The 23,219-nt window shown below is 40.6% G+C and overlaps 3 protein-coding genes across 4 annotated transcripts; all 3 read right to left on the bottom strand.

Annotated features, from left to right (window-relative positions):
• Positions 1-1,516: 1,516 nt before the first annotated feature.
• On the bottom strand, positions 1,517-2,937 carry LOC103709852 (peroxidase 5-like). Its single transcript, XM_017843475.3, has 2 exons — positions 2,581-2,937; positions 1,517-2,472 (listed from the first exon to the last, which is right to left on the bottom strand). Exons 1-2 carry the CDS (start codon positions 2,809-2,811, stop codon positions 1,711-1,713), a joined length of 993 nt encoding a protein of 330 aa, XP_017698964.1. The 5' UTR covers positions 2,812-2,937; the 3' UTR covers positions 1,517-1,710.
• A 7,251-nt stretch (positions 2,938-10,188) lies between these two features.
• LOC103709827 (auxin-responsive protein SAUR78) lies at positions 10,189-10,849 on the bottom strand. Its single transcript, XM_008795343.3, has one exon. The coding sequence runs from the start codon at positions 10,766-10,768 to the stop codon at positions 10,394-10,396; it is 375 nt and encodes a 124-aa protein (XP_008793565.2). The 5' UTR covers positions 10,769-10,849; the 3' UTR covers positions 10,189-10,393.
• Positions 10,850-12,235: 1,386 nt separating this feature from the next.
• LOC103709826 (ribosome-binding ATPase YchF) lies at positions 12,236-20,788 on the bottom strand. 2 transcript variants are annotated; one of them, XM_008795339.3, is made up of 11 exons: positions 20,534-20,788; positions 19,839-20,027; positions 17,568-17,621; positions 14,687-14,797; positions 14,455-14,517; positions 14,092-14,346; positions 13,477-13,623; positions 13,354-13,381; positions 13,188-13,258; positions 12,752-12,811; positions 12,236-12,631 (listed from the first exon to the last, which is right to left on the bottom strand). In XM_008795339.3, exons 1-11 carry the CDS (start codon positions 20,741-20,743, stop codon positions 12,563-12,565), a joined length of 1,257 nt encoding a protein of 418 aa, XP_008793561.1. In that variant the 5' UTR covers positions 20,744-20,788; the 3' UTR covers positions 12,236-12,562. The 2 variants fall into 2 exon arrangements, with proteins under 2 accessions (XP_008793561.1, XP_008793564.1); XM_008795342.3 differs by lacking the exon at positions 19,839-20,027.
• Positions 20,789-23,219: the final 2,431 nt, after the last annotated feature.

Here is a 23,219-nt window from a genome sequence, read left to right as displayed (position 1 = left end):
GCGCGGAAGGGGGCGGAGTCCTGGCAGCAGCGGGAGGGGGCCAGGCTGCGGTCGATGGCCGCCAGCCACGGCCTCCCTTCTTCTCCTTTCTTCTCCTCCCGCGAGGCCGGCGCCCCGGAAGGAGGCCGGGCCGTGGCGGCCACGGGAGAGGGCGCGGGAGGGGGCCAGGCCGTGGCCGGCGGCCAAGGTGCCCGATGATGCACCCCTCAGCCTCACTGTTGAAGAGGTCGCTATTCGTGGAAGTGAGGAAGAGTGAATTTATGAGGGGTATTTTTGTCTCATGATGGAATATCGAAATATAGTTGGACCAATTGTTAAACAAGGGATTAAAAGTTAGAGTCCGATCAAAAAATGGATCGGCCATTAGTTTCCCCCATAATAAAAGCCAATTTTATGGTGGACCTGGTCTGGCCTCCCCAGCTGCTTTGGCCACTCAGCGTGTGCCTAGCACGTGAGACAGAGGAGGAGCACTTCTGATGGGAGTCCGGCAAGAAATGGGAGATTCGAGGGTGCATCACACTCCACCAATGCATAGATTCAGCTTATAAAAACCTCCTCTCTTCCCTGTAACAATCTCACCCCCAAATTCCAATCGACCGCTAGAAAATAGCGCCGGGTTCTTCTGATTTCCATTAGGAATTCCTAGCAACTCATCATCGATTTATCATCGGAGTTGAGGTATTGATCTCTAACTCTTCTTCTCGTTTGCTTTTCCGACCCCTAGACCACCATTGATAGCCTAACTAGAGTCGCTAGCCGCCGAATTTATAGAGCACAACCTTCCCCTATTTTTCTTTTCTTTTCTTTTCTTGCATGCCGCCGCCAACCACTAGTTGTGACTCCTCGTTGTTCGGGTCATCGCCATTGCCATTGCTGCTATTATCGGAGGTCACCGTCATGGGGGTAGGCGGCCCTAGAACCCTTCTTCCTCTCTTTTGAGAGGGAACCCCAAGTCTCTCTCTCTCTCTCTCTCTCCCTCTGTCTTATTTTCTCTCTTGCCTTCTCTCTCTTGCTCTCTCCTCTCTTTCTCTCTTTGCCCCTCTTTCCCTCTCTACTTTCTCTCTCTAGATGCCTTAATGGGCCTCAAGAAAGGACCCAACACCTTGTAGACCAATTGATCTTTGGAGGGGTCTTGGGCCAACATTGTGCGACTTGGAGCTCTAAACCAATATTGCATAACCAGAGATCTCGGATCGGTGTTATAGGACCCTAAAGGAGGGCCCGGGTCACCATTATACGGCCCTAGGCAAGGGTTTGAGCTGACCTTGTTATGATCGTCTACTATATATTGTCGGTGATAAACGCCTTAAGTAGGAAAGCTGAAAGGTAAGAACCTGACAATTGTTACTGAATTACTCGAGCATTTTAAAGTTGTTGGAGAGTTGTGCAATAATCTATTTTGGATAAAACGCGTTCATGACATTGAGCGAGTCTTCGACGGGCCTACGTCATTGTAGGAAAGTTTCCCCATATATGAAAGAACATTAAGAAGGAAAAGCTTTTAGAACTGGTCAAAACAAATGCATATAATTTATTATGAATCATTTTAGTCATATTTCATACAGCCATCTTATGGAAGGAAAAAAAAGAATAAAAGGGCTTGGTAAAAACTTTGCAATATACACTTAAGTCCTCCTCAATAAACCAATCCAACAAAAAGGAAAGAAGGTAATAACACGCTAGTTACCGAACGCAGAGATGTACTAAGAACTAGAACTTGTTCACAAACCTACACGTCCTCCTGATCTCACCCTGATCTCCAGTGAGAACCTCGATGGATCCCATCTTCACCATGGCCGCTGCAAAATTAGCAGCCCAAGCCCGAGGCCTCTCGGCATTGGCTGCGACCAGCCTCGCCGTCAGCGCGCTGGTTTGCAAGGTCTGGTCCGACGTCAGCAGCCCTCTGCCCTTCCGCAAGTTCTTGTAGTACTGATTGTCCAACCGCTTCGGCGTCACGACGTCCAGGTTGACCGTCGGATCGCTTCCAGCCGGCGAGCATTTAGACTTCAAGAAGGCGTTAAATCTGCGGTCCATCGTGGGATCCCGCGGGCCGGTGGCGTTGACACGATCGGCGAACGACGAGCAGTGGGAGACGCCGAACGAGTGGGCTCCCGAGAGCGTGACCATTTCATCAAGAGTGAGTCCTTTTCGAGCGAAGCTCTCCTCGAGCTGAACAGCGTTGAATACGGGAGGGGGGAGGTTGTTGGAAAGGACTTCGGATTCGAGGGAGACTCTTCCGTCGCGCCGGCCTGCCGGAACGGCGTATTTGATGCCGCCAGCAAAGTAGGCGGCGTCGCGGGCAGCGAAGGAGAGGATATCGGCACAGGAGACTGTGGATGGACAGACGGACTCGATTCTTGACTTGGCTTCATCGATCACCTCAAACCCTCGTAGGCTCGGGTTATTCGCCGGGGATTCCTTCTCGGAAGGATTGCCAGGGGTGGAGTCGAGAAGGACCGAAGCATCGCAGCCCTGGATGAAGCATAACGAGAGAATTAGCGATTATTGCATGGGTGGTGGCAGTTGGGATCATAGAAGCCGGAGGAAGGAGTTAGAGGATACATATAGCATGGAACTTACCCTAACAAAACAGTCATGGAAGTGCATCCTGACGAGCCCGGCGCCGATGGCCAGATTACGGACCATGGCCTGGCGCACGGTCTGTCTCACAATGGCTTCCGCTGAGCGGCATTTGTGGTTATAATAGCCGACTTTTAGGGAAGCCAACGATACTTGGAACGTGGCCTGGATGGCCATGATGAAGAGAAAGCATGAGGTGCAGGTGGGCATCTGAAATCCAGCTCTTCTCATCTTGTGCGCTAGCTTTGTGTAGTAGATGAAAGAGAGGGGGAGAGAAAGCAGTTGATGGAGAAGAGCAGCTATGATACCTTCGTATTTATAGGTGTTTGGCAAATAAAGGGGATGGATGGTGTGAGGTAAGTTTACCAAGTAAACTGGAGAAGGACGAAGTCTAGAGAATGAGCAGCACGGCTTCGGGAGCTTGACCGGTTCTCTCCAGTGGTTCGATCATATTTAGGACATTTGGAAAGGCCGACCAGGGGTACAGCCGTACCTAAGTGACAGACTGACAGCCTTTCAAGTTGTAATATAATAAAAGCCAAGAAAAGCCAGTTCTATGGTGGACCTGGTCTGGCCTTAGCCAGCTTGGGCGCTCAGCATGTGCCTAGCACGTGAGATAGAGCAAGAATACTTTTGATGGTAGCCATCTTTCTATCTGAGTTCGGCAAGAAATAGGAGATTAGAGGGTGCATCATACTTCAACAATAACTAAATTCAGCTTATAAAAACAACCTCTCTTCCCTGTAACGATCTCACCCCCAAACTCCGATCGACCGCCAGAAAATAGCATTGGATTTCTCTGATTTCTATTAGGAATTTCTAGCAAATCATCGTCGATTTATCATCGGAGTTGAGGTATTGATCTCTAATTTCTAGCTATTGCCGGAGGTCGCCACCGTGGGGATGGGCGGCCCTAGAACCCATCTTCTTTCACTCTTTTGAGAGGGAACCCCAACTCTTCTTTCTCTCTCTCTCTCTCTCTCTCTCTCTCTCTCTCTCTCTCTTATTTTCTCTCCTGCCTTCTCTCTCTTGCTCCTGTCTTCCTCTCTCTTTGTCACTCTTTCTCTCTCTCTACTTTCTCACTTTCTCTCTCTAGATGCTTTAACAGGCCAAGACCTTGTAACCTTGTGAATCTATTGATCCTTGGAGTGGTTTTGGGCCAACATTGTACGACTAGAAGCTCCAGGCCTGTATTGCATAACCAGAGATCTCAGATCAACATTTTGTAACCCTAAGAGGGAGCCCGAGTCAGCATTATACTGCCCTAGGAGAGGGTTTGAGCTGACCTTGTTATAATCATCTACTAATTCTATAAGCAAGTAAGATTATTTTGGTGATGATATATGGCTTTCTAAGTGAGTATGCCTGAGTAAAAAGGTGTTGAGTAAAACACTTTGCTCTCAACTTTGTTATATTTAAGTCTAAGATTAGTAAAGATAAGAATTTCTATACACAATCACTTATATAGAACATATGTGTTGATTTTGGATTTTGCATCATTTGCCACATGATTGTTGATTGATCTCTAATATGAGTATATATAAATATATATTTCTTTATGGAATAAATCTATCAAATATCAATGATTTTAGTTGCTTGGAATATATTTTTGATTGTTTGTATAGGATACCACTCTAGAGTTCATGCGGCCATATCATATGTTTGACTTAAGTGACGGGGCGTGACACACTGCAACAAAAATGCATTTTTCCAGCACTTTTTAAAGCTTATACGGATTCTTATAAGCGTCGGTAATTTTTCTGCCAATGCTTTTTAAAGCGTTGGACATGTGAGAGTGGAAAAAAAATTTGCTGACGCTTTTAAAAAGCGTCACTAAGGGATCAATTGCTAGCGATGCTTAAAAACATCGCTAAAATCGAAGCTCGGCTTTTTATAATGACGCTTTAAAGCATCGTTAAGATTATTTTTTAAAAAAAATTATTTTTTTTAAATGTATACCTATTTTCTACTGGATAGTTCTGCAAAGAAATTATCTGCTTTGCAACGATCAAGCAATATAAGTACCTGCTAATAATAACAAGAAAATTTGAAGAATTGAACACATAAATTGTAGAATAAACAAGAAGAAGGCAAAGCACGAAGTGAAGCATGTGATAATTTATAAGAATAGATCCATACATTAATTTCCAGCACTGCCAAATTACAATAGCAGTCAGAGAAAGGAGAAAAAAATTATAACTATTTTTTGCATGAATTTATACATAAAAAAAACACTGCGATGTTTAACACTCGGACATGTAGCTTCTAAGCACTCTATAAAGAGGAAGGGATTGTTTAACAAAATAGAGAGAGAGAGAGAGAGAAAGGAGGATTAACGAAGTGCTCAGACAGCTTCCTTCTTTGTATCCTAACCGACGATGACCGAATGCAGGAAGGAAGGCAGCAGGCTTCAGAGCGGTGACCACAGTGTGGGCACCTCTGACAGCTTTCTCCCATCGGCGTCGTAGTAAATAACGCTGGAGAAATCTAGCAGCTATAGGTCTTATGCATCGATTCCCCATGGCTTCCTGCCAACACGATCAAAAAAAGCACACCCAAGAAAGAAAGAAAAAAAGGAGAAGAAACCCTTGGAGTCGATGATAGAGCGGGAGTCCTGGACAGTGGAGCGGCCGATGGAGTTGAACCATTCCTCCTTCTCCTTCTCCGAGTCGGCGATGAAGTTGAAACCCTCGGCAGGAGTGTTGGACGATGGAGCGGCCGATAGAGTTGAAACCCTCGGCGCCCTTCATGGTGAAACAGGAAGCCACAGGGATCACTCTCTGTGGGACCGACATTCGGGTCACCCTCTCTGATGACGGAGGCGACGGTGTTGGGGCCCGACTGTCAGAGAAGAGACTCCGCGCATAGCCGCGGAGGGGAGGGGAGGGGGTTAGGGATTTATTTGGGCATTGGTGGGAGAGGAGTTTGGGATTTATTTGGGGGGTGGGGAAGGCTCTGGAAGGGAGGAGGAAAGACTCCGACGACACTTTCTAAAGCGTCGTCACACTTCACGCCATTTTATTTATTCGGAAAAGTTCAGGAGCAAAGGGCCTCCGACGACGCTTTTAGAAAGGGTCGTGTCATTTCGCCTTTGGCCTTTAACGAAGTTTATAAGCATTGTCGGATACCAAAATTTTCTCACGACGCTCATCATCGTCGTTTAATCCAAATTCCTTCCGCCGCTACTATAAAGCGTCGGCAAATTTTAGTGCAGTGACCAAATTGCCGATGCTTCTTTCTTGCGTCGGCAGAGAAGCGTCGGCGAAGCCCCATTTTGCTGTAGTGACAGCAATTGGTCCTGCATGCATTATCTTCGTCCATAGCAAGTGGGAGAAGGTGGATACGAGACCAAGTCATTTGCATTACATTGTTTCCGTACCGTCTAAACTTAAAGAAAAAAGAAAAAAAAGATAGGGCGGAGTTATCATTAATGAGTAGAATAAAACATCGATCTGAATTCCGCGTCGAGTGTTTAGAATACTCTCTTTTTTTTAGTTGACTTCTCTTTAGTATATAGATGGTTTGTTTTTCTTAGCGAGCACGAAGGTGGTTTCTTGGAGCCGACCTCGTGTCTTGACATTTAATTTGATTGCGTACAAGAGGACTATATGTGATGGAAGGTTCGATGATCGTGCGATGAGCATAGAATATAATAGCTTTCTCACTCGCAATTAACTTCAAATGATGATGCCATGAGGGGAGTTAACATCAATGTGAATGCCCGAAGTTTGAACAAGCAAGCAACGCGTGCAGCGGTGGTTGGAAAAAAAAATAAAAAATGTTGTGGGCTAAGCATATCCTCCTCGAGAAAGATTGAGCGACGATGATCAGTTGAATATGAAAAGAGAGGCAGAGGGGTGATGGAAATCCTCTGCTCTGCAATATCTGTTGGATAGACATGTGTACCGGAAGACGAACAGAAATGCTGACTGAGTTGCCGTCTATGCTACCCAATACTTTGGAGAGATTCTTTAGACACATCAGGAGGAGCTGCTCCTCCATCACTTTATCATTTTCTTACTCTTCATTTTGCTGGTTATACCTACATTAGAGTAGTTTGAACAGTCATTTGTACCAAAAATAAAAAATAAAAAAATGCTGGCAGAGAAAGGGATGGAAATATATGTATAAGATAATTGTTATTGGTCTGTGAAAGAAAATTAGCATGAAATGTGATACTACTTGCTACCAAGTCATCTATACCACCCAGTTCATCAATTTAATATATATTAATGGTCTCGTAACCTGCTACTGACTTTAAGACTTGCCGTACTTGTTTTAATTAATTTTCGTGTCATACGAACAAGACCACCACAACTAGGAAGAGGTAGCAGTTTACATAATCAATAGTAGAAACTGCAATACATAAGAGCTGTTTTTGGGATCAATGGATTGGTTAATGTGATGTTAAAGCTCAAATTATAGAGATCATGAATTTGAATACCGGAACAAGTTTTTGCGATTACTTGTTTTTGAACTTGATATCTCTCTAGAAAAAGGTGGCACCAAGCTCTCGGTTCTTATTTGCTATCTTGACTCGTTTTTCTTCTAGCGGAGAGATGGATCTCATCCAACATTTTTTTGGGCTGTTCATGAGATGTAATGAGCACCTCTCACAGAGTTTTAACCTAATCTATTTTTCTTTCAGTTTGCATCTTGATAGGGGGCGGAATGGATCGTCCTACTTAGGACTAGGGACCACCCCATTCCAGCCAAGTAGACCTCGGCGCCGACTAGGCGGGACCTTGGTCCCGCTAAGAGCCAGTCCGATTTCGGACCTCGCCGAAGGCCAAGCCGACCTCGGCCAGATCTCTCCACTGCTACGACCTGCAGCAACCTCCTCTGGAGCCTACAACGACGACCAACCCCGGCTCGAGCTCGGAGCGCCCTATGCGATGATGCGCCCCGGCCAAGTTCGGGGTGCCTTATGCGACGACGCGCCCCGGCCCGAGCTCGGGGTGCTCTGCTGAGCAGACCTCAAAGTCAAAGAGACTAGGCCAATCTTAGAGCCCGCCGAGCCGACCTTACTAAATATTTGTCGTGGCCTCCCATATCGGTACGACCTCAGCACCCTGCTATGCAAGCAAGGCCGACCTTGGCCCCCGCCAAAGGCCGAGCTAATCTCACCCAGTATGCACGCGGCCATGCCCTGCAGCAACCTCACCGCACCATGCTTCGTTTAATGGCCACGCCAAGACACGTCGACAAAGGACTACGCCTTGATGCCCCAGCCATGCCTACTGACAAGGGCCATACCCTGCAACACATGCCAGCGCTATATCGCGCGCAGAGATAGCTCAAACTGTGTACCTCAAGCAAGCCGTGACTGCACGCCACCTAGCCAGCACTATCTCTTCCTATAATAAGGACAGGCCATACTTCCTCCACCTGGGCACCTCCGTGGGAACTATAAATAGCCCCATCAGGTAATGCCTAAAGGACCTTTTTGGCCAACAAATACTCTACGCTAATAACTTAAGCATTGGAGGGCCCTCACCAGAAACACCGGTGAGGTTTTGTGCAGGTACGCCGGCTTGCGGAAGGTGGTGTACTTTCTCCGTCTCAACCGACAGCTCCCCCGACTCCTCCAACGTGATCACCCTTAGGCCAAATTTGAACCACAACACATCCTATGTATCATCCAAACTCAGATGCTAGAGATATTAAATGCTGATTGTAATATCATGGTTATTTACCGGAAGCCATGCTATTCACATTAAATTATTTTTTTTTAGGATGATGCCTACTAATGGTCATGATATATGCTATATATAGGGAAAATAAATCTTAGTTTTTTCTCCTGATTTAATTGTTGGGATCAATACTTGGGAGAGATTTTCTTTCTCAGAGAATAAAAATGTAAAGTAGATTGCTATGCTCGCTTTTCGGTGCATTGGACTTATTCAAGCTTGTAGGATGTTTGGTTTGGTGTAAATAGTCTTGAGTAAGATATTAATCGATTGATCGCTCTAAGTATCTGTCTCAATTTTGTTTGATATCAATTGATTGAGTGATTTTGTTGGAATTTTAATCTTTTTATCTTTGATCCGATCGATCTGTTGCTTCTTTGATTTGGATTTCTCTTCAGATCGGTCAATCAAACTTAACACACCATCTTTCTATCCATGATATACCATCGGTTTTTCTTTCACGAGCACAACATGCATTCTCACCGTTCGAAGAAAAGCCTGACTCACTCTACTTGTCGTTGCTCGCTTGTATTCATTCAAAAGTTTTAGATTTTAGCGATCAATGACTTGTGCTGGTTGTCCCCAGCGGTCATATGCGTTGAATTTTTGGATCCACATATAGTAGAGCTGCCGGAATAAGACTTGGATCTAATTTTCCTGTGGCTATTGAATGGCTAGCAATACATTGTATAAAATATAATCTTTCTTTTAATTTGGTTTTTAAGTTTGAGATGGATCAGATATCTGCCATTTGACCACCTTATTATGATGACTGGATCTTGTAGGCATTTGAAGATTTCATGGGCATATGGCTAAACACATGGAATTCACAAACTAGTAGTCCTAGTAGTCATTTTTTTGAGACTAGAAAGTGATGGCATTCATCATGACTGCTTGTTCCTTGGTATCCTTTATGGATGATGTTGTGGTTCAAATCTGGCCCAAGGATAACCATGCCGGAGGAGTAGAGGGAGCTGCTGGTCGTCGGAGGAAGAAGACAGAGGCCATCTCCTGTGCCATTTACTAAACATTCACCTCCTATGCCATTTACTAAATATTTCTTGGTATCCTTTATGGATGCCATTTACTAAACATTCACCTTTTTTATCAACATGGTGGGAGCTTAAATGATCATTTCTAGTTCATTATTCTGTAAAAAGGTGTCAGAGAGAAGAAATCAGGTGGGCCAGATATTGCAGTCTTCACTAATTCCTTAATGGAGATCATATCTGCCATTGTTCCCAACAATTTATCATGATCTGCTCATCCTGTGGCTTGCTTTATACTTATGCAAATGGGTGGGACCTGGGCTCAGATGATTATAATATATATATATATATATATATATATATATATATATATGAAAAAAGGAACAAAAGAAAAAAAAATGATAAATCAAGGCAACCAAAAACCTAATTGGGTTCCATATATTGTGCTTATCATGACTAATAATACACTTGTATCTAATATAAGTGAGCAATCTTGATGCACCATAGGATTTTTGTTTAAAAAAAAATTGGTTCCCCTATAAGAAACTCAGGAAAAAAACTTATTAAAATAATCTAAATTGACGATCAAAATTCAAAATCGTATTTATAATTTTACTATTATAGTTGTAGCAAGAGCCTCTTTTTCGGGTTGTATCCTAAGAAAACATCATTATCTTGCTAGCTTTTGCAGGATTATTCCCCTTGACAAAACCTTTTGGTTGCTAAGTTGGAAGTTTGTTAGGATGTCCCTCTCCCTTCATCACTTCTGCCTCCTCCTCTCTCTCTCTCTCTCTCTCCATAGTTAGAATGACTAATAGCAATAGCAATTGATCCCCATCTTTCCTTTTCTTTCTTTATGGTTTTCATCAAAAAGAACGAAAACCATATAATAATAATATTAAGTTTACACCATGAAACAAATAAGAAACTAATAGGAAGGCTTCACTGTTTTATTACATAATTTATATATGTAACCAATGACAATGCTGCTACCAAATTCAATACACAAATCCATGAACAAATCTAGACCCCACTGGATAGAATTACCACAACAGTGATTCTCTCGGACCAGAAACAAGTTAGAATTCATGACATGTTCGACAAGTACTTAATCCGCTTATAGTAACTTGGATCTCAATACACATACAGCTGAGCTAATTCCTCCAATGAAGCACCATCTCCGACCATCTCCGGATCAGCATTCTCCAACATCCACAAGAGGTGGTCGAAGATCACGACCTCGCATTTGACTGATATCTTGTCCATGGCATTATGCTTCGACCGGTCGATGAGCGCACTCATCAACGGATGTTTCAAGTGCTTCGAGCTTATCATGTACCGCCGCCTTGATCTCCCGACGAACACCACCACCTCATCATCGTCGGTCGTGACACCTTCGCATAGGTCCTCATCTCTAGTGGATTTGGACCTCAAACTACTATAAGATGAAGACCTCCCTAACCTGGAGAGGCTCCTGCACTTCCTCAGCAGCAAATTCATCTTCTTCATCCTCGAATCAATGAGATAGAAGAGAGACAATAGAGAGATGGAGCAGAGATATCCTTGTAGCTTAGAAGGGACACAACCATGGCTTAGTATACACTCTCAGCCAAGTCTTTAAATTGCAATGGTAGATGCCACATCGTTTTATTCAAGCAACCAGGATGTGGGTGGCCTATTGGCTACAAGAGAACAAAACTAACCCAAATGGGTGCCAGATCCATTAACATTGGGCCCAGAAAGAAACAAGCTAACCAAAATGGGGCTCAAACCGAGACCCCATCCTTAATTACCAAACTAAGATTTAGCTCCAACCATGGTCCAATTTGAGGCTTAGTAGTGAGGCTCAGCACATGGTGAAGCCGGAAATTTAGCGAAAGGTGGGTGCCGACAGCATCTCCAATCGGTGCCTATTTGGGTTGGGACCCACTTCGGCTGTCCGGGACATGAATGATAGTGTTGTTCATCTCCTGATGGAAGGCCTCCATCATGATAAATTAGCCTTGCTTTCGGGTGGCCTTAGGTCTTGATTTTCCTGAACATGTTTTTTATAATTATCGGATATTTGTCTTCACTAACCTAAACTTGATTCGATCGTAAGAAAATTTTTTATTATTATTATTTTGATAAATTGGATGGCTGATACTCAACTGGTACGAATACATCCAACAAAACCAGAAAACAAATCATCTTTAAATCAAATAGGAACATGGCACCCGGAATTATCATAAGAAATTCTTTTTTCTTCGAAGAAAGGTGGAGCCTAAATGCATGTATCTATAATAACAAAATGTTAAAACATACATGCATCATACATGCCCACTGCTGCAAACTCTATAAAACCCTAATTATGGTTGGGGATAATTAAGATGTTTTCTGCATCGCAACCATGATCAGTGATTTAAAGCACAATTAAAAATTGAGCATTCGACGAATAATTGGTTTTAGAGAAAGTACTCCATATGTCAAAAGGAACACCAACACAACAAATGCGATAATTTAACAGCATTTGAACATCCAACAAGTTCGATCAGATAGCCAAACTGCATCACTGAGGGGGTTGGAAGAAAGAGCCGTGGATCCTAAACAAAGTTTTCCTTCCCTGGCATTATCAAAGGCATCTCGGCAGTTACACCTATCTCCATCGCAAGCTGAATAAGAAACATGATGTCGGGTTTAAGGATAGGGATCTTTGTAGGCTGATACATGGGCATGGTTTGTTAACTAATGGTGTCCAATTCACGCTTGACTCCAAAGAAACAACATTGCCCCAGAGAGTTTAGTTTTGAAGCAAAAGCATCAACCGTGTCCATGTCCTGAAGAAAAAAAAAATAGGAAAAGAGAGAGGATTGGAAGATAAGATTCCACTGCATCATGTTACTAAAAACAAATCGCTTCATCCGACCAATTTCTGTTGACCCCACAGGGGAACACATGATTCGCCAAGAATTTAGTGCAAGAGCAACAACTCTAGCATCCTCAGAACATGACAGGTCTTGGTGAGTGAATTCTATGGTCCACAAAAACAAAACATTGACTAAATTTACAAAAACATCAAGGGTGAATTGTTATTACAAGAATTTTCCCAATGAAATGTGTATAGTAACTAATCCTGCATTTCCTCAAACATTCATGATGTGTCTCTGATATGTCGAAGAATATGATGGGCCTCCAATAAACAAATTCCTACAATGAACACTGCTTTGCAGTCGATGCATATCAATAGCAGCTCATGCAAAATCCATAGAAGCTGCAAAAAGATATAATGACCAAATAAAGCTCGCTCGAGTTACATCGGTATCATTATACGTTGAACCGGAAAAGCATCACGTCTCCTTCCTGCACGGCATAATCTTTTCCCTCGGACCTCAACTGCATTGAGAGAAAACAACCCAAGTATAAGACTTGAATTCCAGGCGTTCCAGTCATTCTAATTATCTCATTAGCCAGTGCCATGCATCCTGATTAATGAACAATGAACATGAAACTTACAAGTCCTTTCTCCCTTGCTGCTGCCAGAGAACCAGCTGCAACAAAATCATCATAAGCAACCTGCGAAATTTATCCCACACCTTCATGAGTTGATCAGTTAAATAGATAAACTAAGGTTATCGATACACTCCATATTAACTAAAACTATTAAGTTGCTGATCACATAAAGAAATCTATTGCAATTCTCAAAGGTACAAAAGAAACTCATAGGGTTCATTTTTCTAATGATATTTCAAGAAAACAAGTAACATGCTTTGCCCCCTTTTGAAATTAATTAGTTCAAACTGGCAGTTGATTGCTATTAAAATATTGGTAACAGTCAGGGGCTTTATTATTAACATGGGTGCACTAAGGCCTACTTGTAGTTTCTCAGGTGCCACTGCATCTGTAAGCTTAACTCAGTTTAACAATCTAAATGGCACTGAATTGTACTTACAGTCTCTGCTCGAATGAAGCCTTTCTCAAAGTCTGAATGGATAACTCCAGCAGCTTGAGGTGCTGTCATGCCTATGTTATGAGAATGATAGTACAAGCATAAGTAATTTGTCAACCAATATAACTGATCTTATGTATCTATTAAATAATAGGGATACACAACCAACCGGCAAGTATTGTCCATGCTTTTGTTTCCTGGTGGAAAAAGAAAAAGAAGCACATCAAGATGGTTGGATCAAGAAGATACCAAGGAAAATAATCAGATACCAACTCAAGTTCAAATGCTTCACCTTCTCTCCAGATGTAAAGTAAGTTCGCAAACCCAAAAGTTCATATGTTGCCCTTATCAAATTTCCCAGTCCACTTTCATTTACTCCAAGAGATTTTAAATACTCGGTTCTCTCTTCCATTGGAAGTTCAATAAGCTCAGATTCAACCTGATATTGCTTTTAATCATCAGCTTAATAGACAAAATATCAAATTTGTCAAAGATTCAGTTCAAGTAAAACAATGATGACATGAATATTTCCCAGGCTGGTAGATCTCACAGAAGGGAAGTATGAACACACTCCTATAAATACATACATGATACATACATATATATATATAAAGGTAAGTTTGTGAGGATTTTGTCCAGAAGAAAGATGGAGTTGTTCCAGAAAATTTGTAAAGCAATATCAATTTACAAAATTTGCAATCGTAACAAATAAATTGAATAAGTTTCAGGACACGTGGACAAATCCATTGTATTTTGCAATACTAATCAGAAATTTATTTCTCAGGAGCCAAGGCTAACAAGATGTAGAGTCCCATGTAATTATGTAGGAAGGTCTCTGGAAGCCAATAGCAATTCATATATTAGTTGGGTTAGTCAAAACTAATGCAGAGCAGCATAAGCGACTTACCTGTGCTGATACTGTTACCAGACCAGATTGCAAGTCTGATGCAAGATTTATCACTTCCCTGACATGATGATTGCTATTGGGTTCCGCAAGATCAGACTCAGCCACATTAGCTACATATATAACAGGTTTCATGGTCAGTAAGCAGAGATGACGTATGGAATCATTTTCGAAGTCTGTTAGTGGAACAGATCGAGCAGGTCTTCCATCCATCAGTGTCTTCTGAATTTTCTCCAAAGCTGACTTCTCTGCTTCCTCCTGAGATTCAAGGAAGCCAAACATGTGAATGGAAAGACCGTGTCGAATAAAATTATTGATAAAGCGGATAAGTTAGAATGTCCAGAAAAATCCATGTGCATAAACTACCTTCAGTTTCGACTGTGAGTCTTTTGCTTTGCCTTTTCTAAGCTTCTCAAGTCGTTTGTCTATCTGCATTTCTTATAAAAGGCACAACTTAGTCCTGTTAGTTTTCCCTATTCTCAGCACCTAAACAAATGGGCAACTGCATTGCCTTAGAGCCAATCAAGATTTAAATGGCTCCAACTATAGAATGGTACTATAAATAACAATAACAATCATAATTACCTTACTTGCATACCTGGTCAAGATCTGCAAAAACTAGTTCTAAGTTGATGACATCAATATCTGATTTTGGATCAACTTTCCCATTCACATGGATGACATCGTTATCCTCAAAGCAGCGTACAACCTGAGAAACATTTTTTTTTAAAAAAATGACTATTACTCATGATAACTTTGCAACTATTCACGCATACCTAGATGAAGTATCGGCATCAGCATGTTCATAGCCAGTGGATAAAAGTAAGGAAATTTGTAATGAATTAGTAAATACTAAAAAACCACAATCTATAAGCTTTAACCCATCAGCTTTTAAAATTGGGCTATGATGCCAGCAGCTTAAATCATGTTTACAACCAACTCATGGCCATAAGTCAACTGGACAATAGAAGACTCAACCATGAAACTTAAAATACCATTTAGCCTATAGGGAGCTTACCTTATCATTTACATCATGTTTACCTTATTATTTACAACACTTGTTGGCAAAGAGACTGTTCCAGGTTTCCATTGACTTGAATGAGACAGACAACTAAGGGATAAGGAATTGTCTAACTCCTATTTAAGTCCTAAGGCACGAGTTATAAGTTAGTCCATATTAAAAGTTGGAAGCCAACGTTCCTCACATTAAAGGTTAGAAGCCAATGTTCCACATAGCAATAAGTATAGGGTCGAATGATGAAAAGCAATGCCACAAGGAACTCAATCAGACTGCAAATGAGTCAGATTGCTTGGGGGTTTACTTGATCTGATCCATCCCTACTTAAATTTGGACCTAATATCTAGATCCAGCCCAACCCACTAAATTAATTTGGGTTGTTTCAAAACATACTAGAATTTTTATATTCAAGATCCAATGGTGATGATGTGTTGGGTCGGTTTAGATCAAAGTTTAACCTCATGCTTTTGGTGTTTTGGGTCAAGGTTGGGGTTGGGGCAGGTCAAATTTTATGGTAAGATTCTTCTTAAGATTAACAACCCTTGATTATGATCATATTTATCACATAAGTATCATAAAAACAATAAATGCACACATATACATGCATAAGTTTGTACGTGTATGTGTATGTGTATGCATGTTCTTGAACGTGGGCATGCATATATGTACGTATCTACATATACATTACGTGTACATGGTCTACCAGTTGGGAAAGTTTTGTGGATCAACTGAATATCGGCAATAAAGAAACTTTACACACACTGATTATAGATGGGAAAAACAAGATAGGTGCGTAAGCCATTTAGTACATAGAGGAAGAGCAGTTCTCACCTCTTGAAGCATAAGATGGGGCGAACCAACAACGATGATTTAGGACGTAGACCAAAGGTTCAAGGTTGTTACAATAAGGAGGGAAGCTACATCATTGTCTGGAGGGTTAGATAAATAGTAGGACAAAAACACTTACATGTCATCATAAGGGAAATATGGAGTAACTTAAATAATCTAGCAATTTATCCCTTGTTCAGATGAACGGTGAAAACTATACGATTTCACCCCAACATAAGTATAACAAGTTGTGGTTGGGTAGTTGAGCAGCTCATCACCACATTCCTTCTATTTCATTAAGGATCCTAACCATCATAGTCACTCTACTTTCCATATCTAACAATGAACCAAGGTCTAAAAGCTAAATTTCAGCTTTATAGACTTGTGGCTTCAGTAGTTTCGATAGTTTCGGGCATTGCACTCTAATTTTTGGACATTTGGTCAAAATATCAAGAAAAATTTTAAAAACTAAAAAAAAGAAGAATATCAAAAAGAGGCCAAGAAAAGTTGTGCAATGATTTAGAGTATTTAGTGTTATATAGGTTCTTTATTTATGTAGTGTCAACAATTTTAAGCTGAAGTTAATATAACATAATGTAAAATCAAGTATATTAGTATTTTGTACTATCAGGGGTGGAGCCAGGATCCAATGTCAGGGGAGGCCAATTACTTAATATTATAGAATATTGCCAATCTCAGACCTTCGCATGTTATTTGAGAACAAAGCAACAGCTATAACCAACAGAAGGTACTTACCATTATAACAAAGAATAATAGAAACAATAATAATAAAAAAAAATTATCTGCTTGTCACAACTATTAAATAAACAGTAATTTTATTTAGCAGTTGAATAAAAATAATATCTTATTTAGGTGAACAAAGCATATCTTATGTTATAATGAAAGAAAGGCCATATAATTGTTATTTAAATTTATGTTATCAGCATGCATGACAAGACTAAACTAGAAGCGATGAAGTATTATTACAACATTATACAAGTAGTATTTTAAACTTTGGTATTCTCTAAGTCCCATGTTTATCTTCTAAGCATAGTTGTGTTGAAAAATCTTAGAGCCAAGTCATCAAGCTTAGCCATAGAAATAAATTGAATGCTCAATGTACCCTAGGGGGGGACGTTTATGATCATCATCGGGCAAGAGCAAACATAAAGAAAGGATGCAGCTTGGATTTCTTAGGAATGTCCAGTAAGTTGAGACATTGTAACTTAATTATCAATGAATTGCTATAGAAAGTTGGGAAGCAGCAAATCATATTCCAACATTGGATGTTACTATATGCCATGCTTGAGTTAAAGAACTCCTTCCCCAACAATGCAAAAAAGCCATGTAAATTAGTGGATTTTATTTGATCTGTGCCTAACCTAGATATATACCTTGAGGTCTTTTCTATTCAAACAGTCCAATGACTTCAGCTAAAACTTATCAATTTGTCCAACACTTAAAACCTTGCAGTGAACTGTCTCCCCACCTTTGCATAACTTCTTGTCATCATGACTACAAGCATCAATTCGCAAAAACAAACTGAGAGAAAAAAAATCAAAGAGATGCTAAATAGTATAATTCAAGAAACAAGCAACACAAGGAATATGCATAGATTAAAAAGATATGGAACCTGAAGGATGGAATCCACTTCACGGATGTGTGAAAGAAATTTATTCCCCAATCCCTGGAGTGCCAAGACAGACAGTCAAATAACAAAGACAAATCGAAAATAGAATGAGGTTTGGTTATGCATATAATTTAGCACTCTTACTCTTAAATGGGGAAAAAAATCTTAATATATTATAATTTTAACAGATACTACAGAAGACCAACAGGTAACATGACATCTCACAGCATACTGATTGAATAGCCAATCAATTTAGAGTTGCAGTGATGCTTCATTCTAACAACATATTCCATGAGATATGCACCAATGCTCTGGACGCCATTAGAGGTATGCTAGAATTGATAAAGAGCAAAGTTTCCCACATGCTCAAACTCATGCAAATTGGAAAAATGTGAAACCATGATATTTGAGGAAGACATTCCTCCATACAGAAATCAACTTCGAAGTTGTTTGATAGGAGTGGTATAGACATTCCAACTGCGAACAGTTAATCTCTGGCCCATCATCACTGGACCAGTTGCAGACATTCAGTTACAGGGACCTTCCAAATCAATCATGCAAAGAAATAAAGATGCTAGGAGTATGTTCTAAACATAAACTAAAGGAAGCCTCAAAATGAGGGGCTTGCATTGTACGTATCTTCTAGAAGTAATATTCTTTATTAGATGGCCAGCTTAAGTGGAACTATTTTTCTTGTTGGCTCCAAAAATGATTCTCAAAAAAAAAAAAGGTTCACAAGAAGTTCATAGGATCTTCATAAGCATTATGTGCAAACAACACAAGGGTGGTGCAAATCATCAACTTTTCACCTAAAGGTTTGAGATAGTTTCCTAAGGGCTATGAGTATGAGTTGGGTTGATCTTATATCTTTTAGAATGTCATTAGAAGTGATAGTAAGTTGAAGAGAGTAGCAAAGGAGATACGGAAATTAATTTCTTTGGCAATCTTTCAGTTAAATGAAGGAAAGAAATGAAGGGATACTGACTAAAAGGATCAAGAAAATTACAGGCAATATTTTTCCTTGTTTCTTTTCTTCTTCGAGAAGGTTGAATTCTAAACTTTAACTGACAAAGCAATCAAATAGTATAGTATTGCAAGCAAGCCATACAAAAGTTGTTATGCAAGACCACACTTTCAAAAGGTTGGCTGAAACTAAATTTGGATGATAGCCCATGGGGGGCCCAAATGTTTCCTTTTTATAAGGAATCAAAAGAATGCTAAAGGAGATGTTGCCTTTCTTTTCTTTTTGATCCTATTGAAAACAAGACAATTAATAAAGTGGAGGCACTAACTCCAAGGGAAGCAATTTTGATATGCCAACTCCTAGTAGAAGGTGATTCCCCCAACATCCTGAGTAATTTAGGGGTTGAAGTGCTCCATGGATACGTAGCCATATCATTACCTTAAAATTATTATTATATCATTCCAACTGCTGCCCACCATCTCAATAGAATGTTCTTGTAATGGGTTTAATTATTCCTTCAGCAAACAATAATCTTACAGATCAAGCAAGACCTTAGAGAGCATATGTAAAAGTCAAGCAAAAGATATTGGTGGGAAAAAATGGTGTTTAGCCCATGGTAGGGAATTATGGTGACTCATTCTCGATAAGAACCCCAAAACAGTTTCTCCTCATCAGGGCTTCAATGTGAGGCTGAACTTCTTAAAAGTTAGTCAAACAGGAGTTAGAGAAATGAAAGTATTAATCAAAATAGGAACATTAACCTCAGGATTTCCATATGGGAGAGTCATTACCTTAGGCCAAGACTATATGAAAGGGTATGCTGATTATGATTCTGTTCATAGTGTGGCCATATCCATAGAACATAATGTCTTATAAAGCATACTTTTAAAGAGGCATTTTTTCCTTTTCCATTAAATAACTATTTCAGATATTTATTTTGTATGATATGGTAAGTGACATTAAGAAACGGTTTCCAATGCAGTAATAATCTACACTAACATAGCAGCAGGACTTATATAACCCACTAGTATCTGGTTTAAGTAGACAACCATAAAATCAGATCTTTCTCAGTCTAACATTAGAATATGACAAGCATGTCAGCATTTCCAGCAGAAGTTAGGTTTCTCCGCATGTATTGTCGGGTGGGGGTGGGAAGATGCCCTTATCAACGTACATTATGCTTTGCCCTCAGAACTTGAACACCAAAATGCACACAACAGAATATACTAAATCATCAGCAAAACAGTGAACAAAGCCACTAGAAAACCAAGAATATATAGGCCTAAATATCATGACAGCAACAAAGTTACCTCTCCTTGACTGGCTCCTTTGACAAGACCGGCAATATCAACAAACTCTATAGATGCTGGGACGACTCTTTGAGATTTGCTGAGCTCAGCAAGCACATTCAGTCGTGGATCTGGGACAGCAACAATGCCAACATTCGGCTCTATCGTACAGAAAGGAAAATTCGCGGCCTGAGCTTTTCCATTCTCAACCTAAAAATTAGAATCTTTAAACGACCTAACTTCTTCCTCAAAAAGCCCATGATACATCCATTGTAAAGTAGGAGTTGATTAAGGATATGATAGCATCAAGCGTAAACACTTTTCTAATTCCAGATAGCATAAAATTTGGGCTAGTGAAAGACATCAAGATAGTAAGCATAAAGACTATTCGTAAGGCATAGTACTTGCAATGGAATATCTATTTTTTGATAAAGTGAGAAATCCTCTGCAAGAAATTATGAAATGCTACAGATATATCTCAGCGTCAAAACATCAAGCATATCATTGTAATCAAGAGTGTCATCAGAAAACTACCCCCTGACAACATCAAGCAATACAATTATTGAGCGAAGGAACTATGATCATCCATTTTCACGGAAATTTAAAACATTCATCGAGTTTTTAACATAAAGAAGCAATTTTTCTCGCTTCACTTCAGCTAAAAAAAAGGGGGAGATGCGAAATTTAAGATTTGGAGTAGGACTTGGAGAGCATACGACGGCATTAAAGAGGGTGGACTTGCCGACGTTGGGGAGGCCGACGATGCCGGCCTTGAGGGTCATGCTGAGCCTCGAGCCCGAGGAGTAGAGCCGCCGCCATTGCCATTGTAGGAGAAGAGGAGAGGAGCAAGACGTGTACGATGACACGGAGGAGGGGCTCCTCGTAAACCCTAGGAAAGCGGAGTTCAAAACCCTAGCCACCGCCATCGCTCCCGCCCCCCTTAGCTCTCGCAGCGGGAAGGCAAGGAAGAAAAAACAAAAAAAAAAAAAAGTCGAAGATAAATGGCACGTGCATGTCACGTGAAGAATAGTCCGGCTGTGAATTGTGATGGAATTTTTTGAACCGAAAAATATCTGGGGCTGATGTGATACCACCATGCCCTCATCTATTTTTATTTTGTTTGATGAGTACGAATATAAATATATTAATAGGATACAAAAATTTATACTTCTATTTATTTTAAACCAATATGAATGTAAATTTAATACCGAAAGTATAGATATAAATTGGATAATTAAACTTTATGACCAGAGAATCAAAGATATTACTAAGTGGATGATAAATCAAATTAATAGTATATTAATATGAACATTTATTTTTTATAAGAAATTTTGAGTGCTATATAAAATTAAATAGAGCTATAAATGAAATCGGATATTCGAACACAGATCGGATAGTTGTCTACCCATATTCATATATATTTTTCTTTGATGAATATGAATACGAATATGGGTATTAGTCGAGCAACAAGTGATATGGCTCGGATTCACCATCCCTAAAATCTCGTCTGACAGCTCAATCCACCAACCAAACGACGACATATATCCAGCGAAATCAACAAGCAATCAAATCCTTAATCACATAAATCGCACCCTCTCCTCTATAAATATTAAGCACGAGGACCCCTCGGATGGATAAAAACTCGAATACCATATCTCATACTTTCTTCTCTCTTTCATCTTTTTTGTTTCCTCCCGAAATTTTGCCTGACTTAAGCATCGAAGGATCCCCAGCCGGACATGCTTCGATCATTTTTGTTGTTGCAAAACAGCTCCAACAGTTTGCTACACTCCTTCAACTCAACCGAGCAAATGGGCATGTCTGCCTGTCGGGTTGGATTTTGAGCGGCAACAGTTTGATGCTAGAGGAAGAGCCCTCTTCTTTTGAGATTTTTCTAAATATCTAAGAGAGATGAAATCCAAACGAAATAATCATTATTCCACCAATCAGCCCCAGTAAGAGTCTAATGACTCCCAACCTAGCCCTCGGCAATCTCCGGCTCCGCAACTAGGTGGTAATGATCAAGCAGTTTAATCTGTTCGTCCAACAAGTGCAAACTCTAATAGAGGTAGTTCAAGATGTGTAATGCTCGAACCAGCAAACTACTATCGTGGCATCAGACTAATAGGATGGCCCAGCATAGCATGCTAGTCGCTTCCTCGAGAACTTCATCCGTCACAGAGAAAATGGTCTCTGTGGTACTCATTCCGAAATAGCTCCAGCCTAAGAGATTCAGAATTTCCCTAACTAGAAAAGCTTTCCAAGAGAGAGACCAACCTCAATCGAAGGATCAAGGAAATGAACAACAAGATCAAAGCCATGAGAAAAAGTCTCTCATCGTTGCAGTTGACTACTTCACAAAAAGCTTGGATCATCAAGGAAAATGTATAAAACTTTGTCTAAAAATCTATCATCTGCCAGTTTGAAATTTTTTGGGTCCTCATCACCAACAATGGTCGATAATTTGATAATGCCCGATTTATAGAATTCTGCTCTGAACTCAGCATCGACCACTGGCTCATCTAGGTCGGTCATCCCCAACCCAATGGAGAAACTGATGTAATTGTACACTATTTTGCATGGCTTAAATACCAGGCTTAATTGAGCTAAGGTCTTCTTGCTAGATGAGCTCCCTAGCATTTCTATGGACCTAACGCACAATCCATAGGACTCCCACCTGAGAAACTCCTTTCAATCTCTTGTTAGGAACTAAAACTGTCATTTCCATAGAAATCGACATCCCGTCCTACTAGGTGAAAACATATGGTGAGCAAGTAAATGCCAAAAATCTCTGCAGAAATAAGCTCGGGTCCAGATGGCTATTTATTAGCAATGGGCGGCTCGATCATGGAACTCCTGGGTCAAGACCAAGCTCCTCTAACTATGGGATCTCATTCTCAAAAAAGCCAAAGTAGTTGGACAGGGTGACCGTGAGAAACTTATACCCAAGTAGGAAGAATCGTACAAGATTGTAAAAGTCATCCGACTTAGCATATACCAACTCGAGCAACTTGATGGAACTCCAATACCACATGCACGAAATTCTAATAACCTTCGAGTATACCACCACTAAGAATCGTAATGTTGAACTCTATACTTTTTTGTTGCCCATAATAAACGAAGGTTGTCTTTGTGCTCCAAAATAACCGAATACTGCAGGTGAATACATCAACCGCCACCCAAGAAATCTTTAAAAGCGATGAATCGAGTGAGCTTGCTAAAGCCCCCAATCAAGATTTTCGTGGGCTTGCTTAAAATGCCAAATTGTTGAATCATGGATAAAATGCTAGGAGAGTCTCCCAAGAGACCACCAAAAGCACCATCCTCGACACCGCAGATCAGACGAGTCTCCTAAGAGGCCACCAATCTATTATTCCAGTTGGCCTAGCTCAGATTCCAAAT

This window comes from Phoenix dactylifera, chromosome 16 (genome assembly GCF_009389715.1).
Source record: "Phoenix dactylifera cultivar Barhee BC4 chromosome 16, palm_55x_up_171113_PBpolish2nd_filt_p, whole genome shotgun sequence".
Taxonomy (NCBI): Eukaryota; Viridiplantae; Streptophyta; class Magnoliopsida; order Arecales; family Arecaceae; genus Phoenix; species Phoenix dactylifera.
The sequence above is the reverse complement of the archived record's forward strand: the minus strand, read 5'-3'. Positions and strand labels throughout refer to the sequence as shown.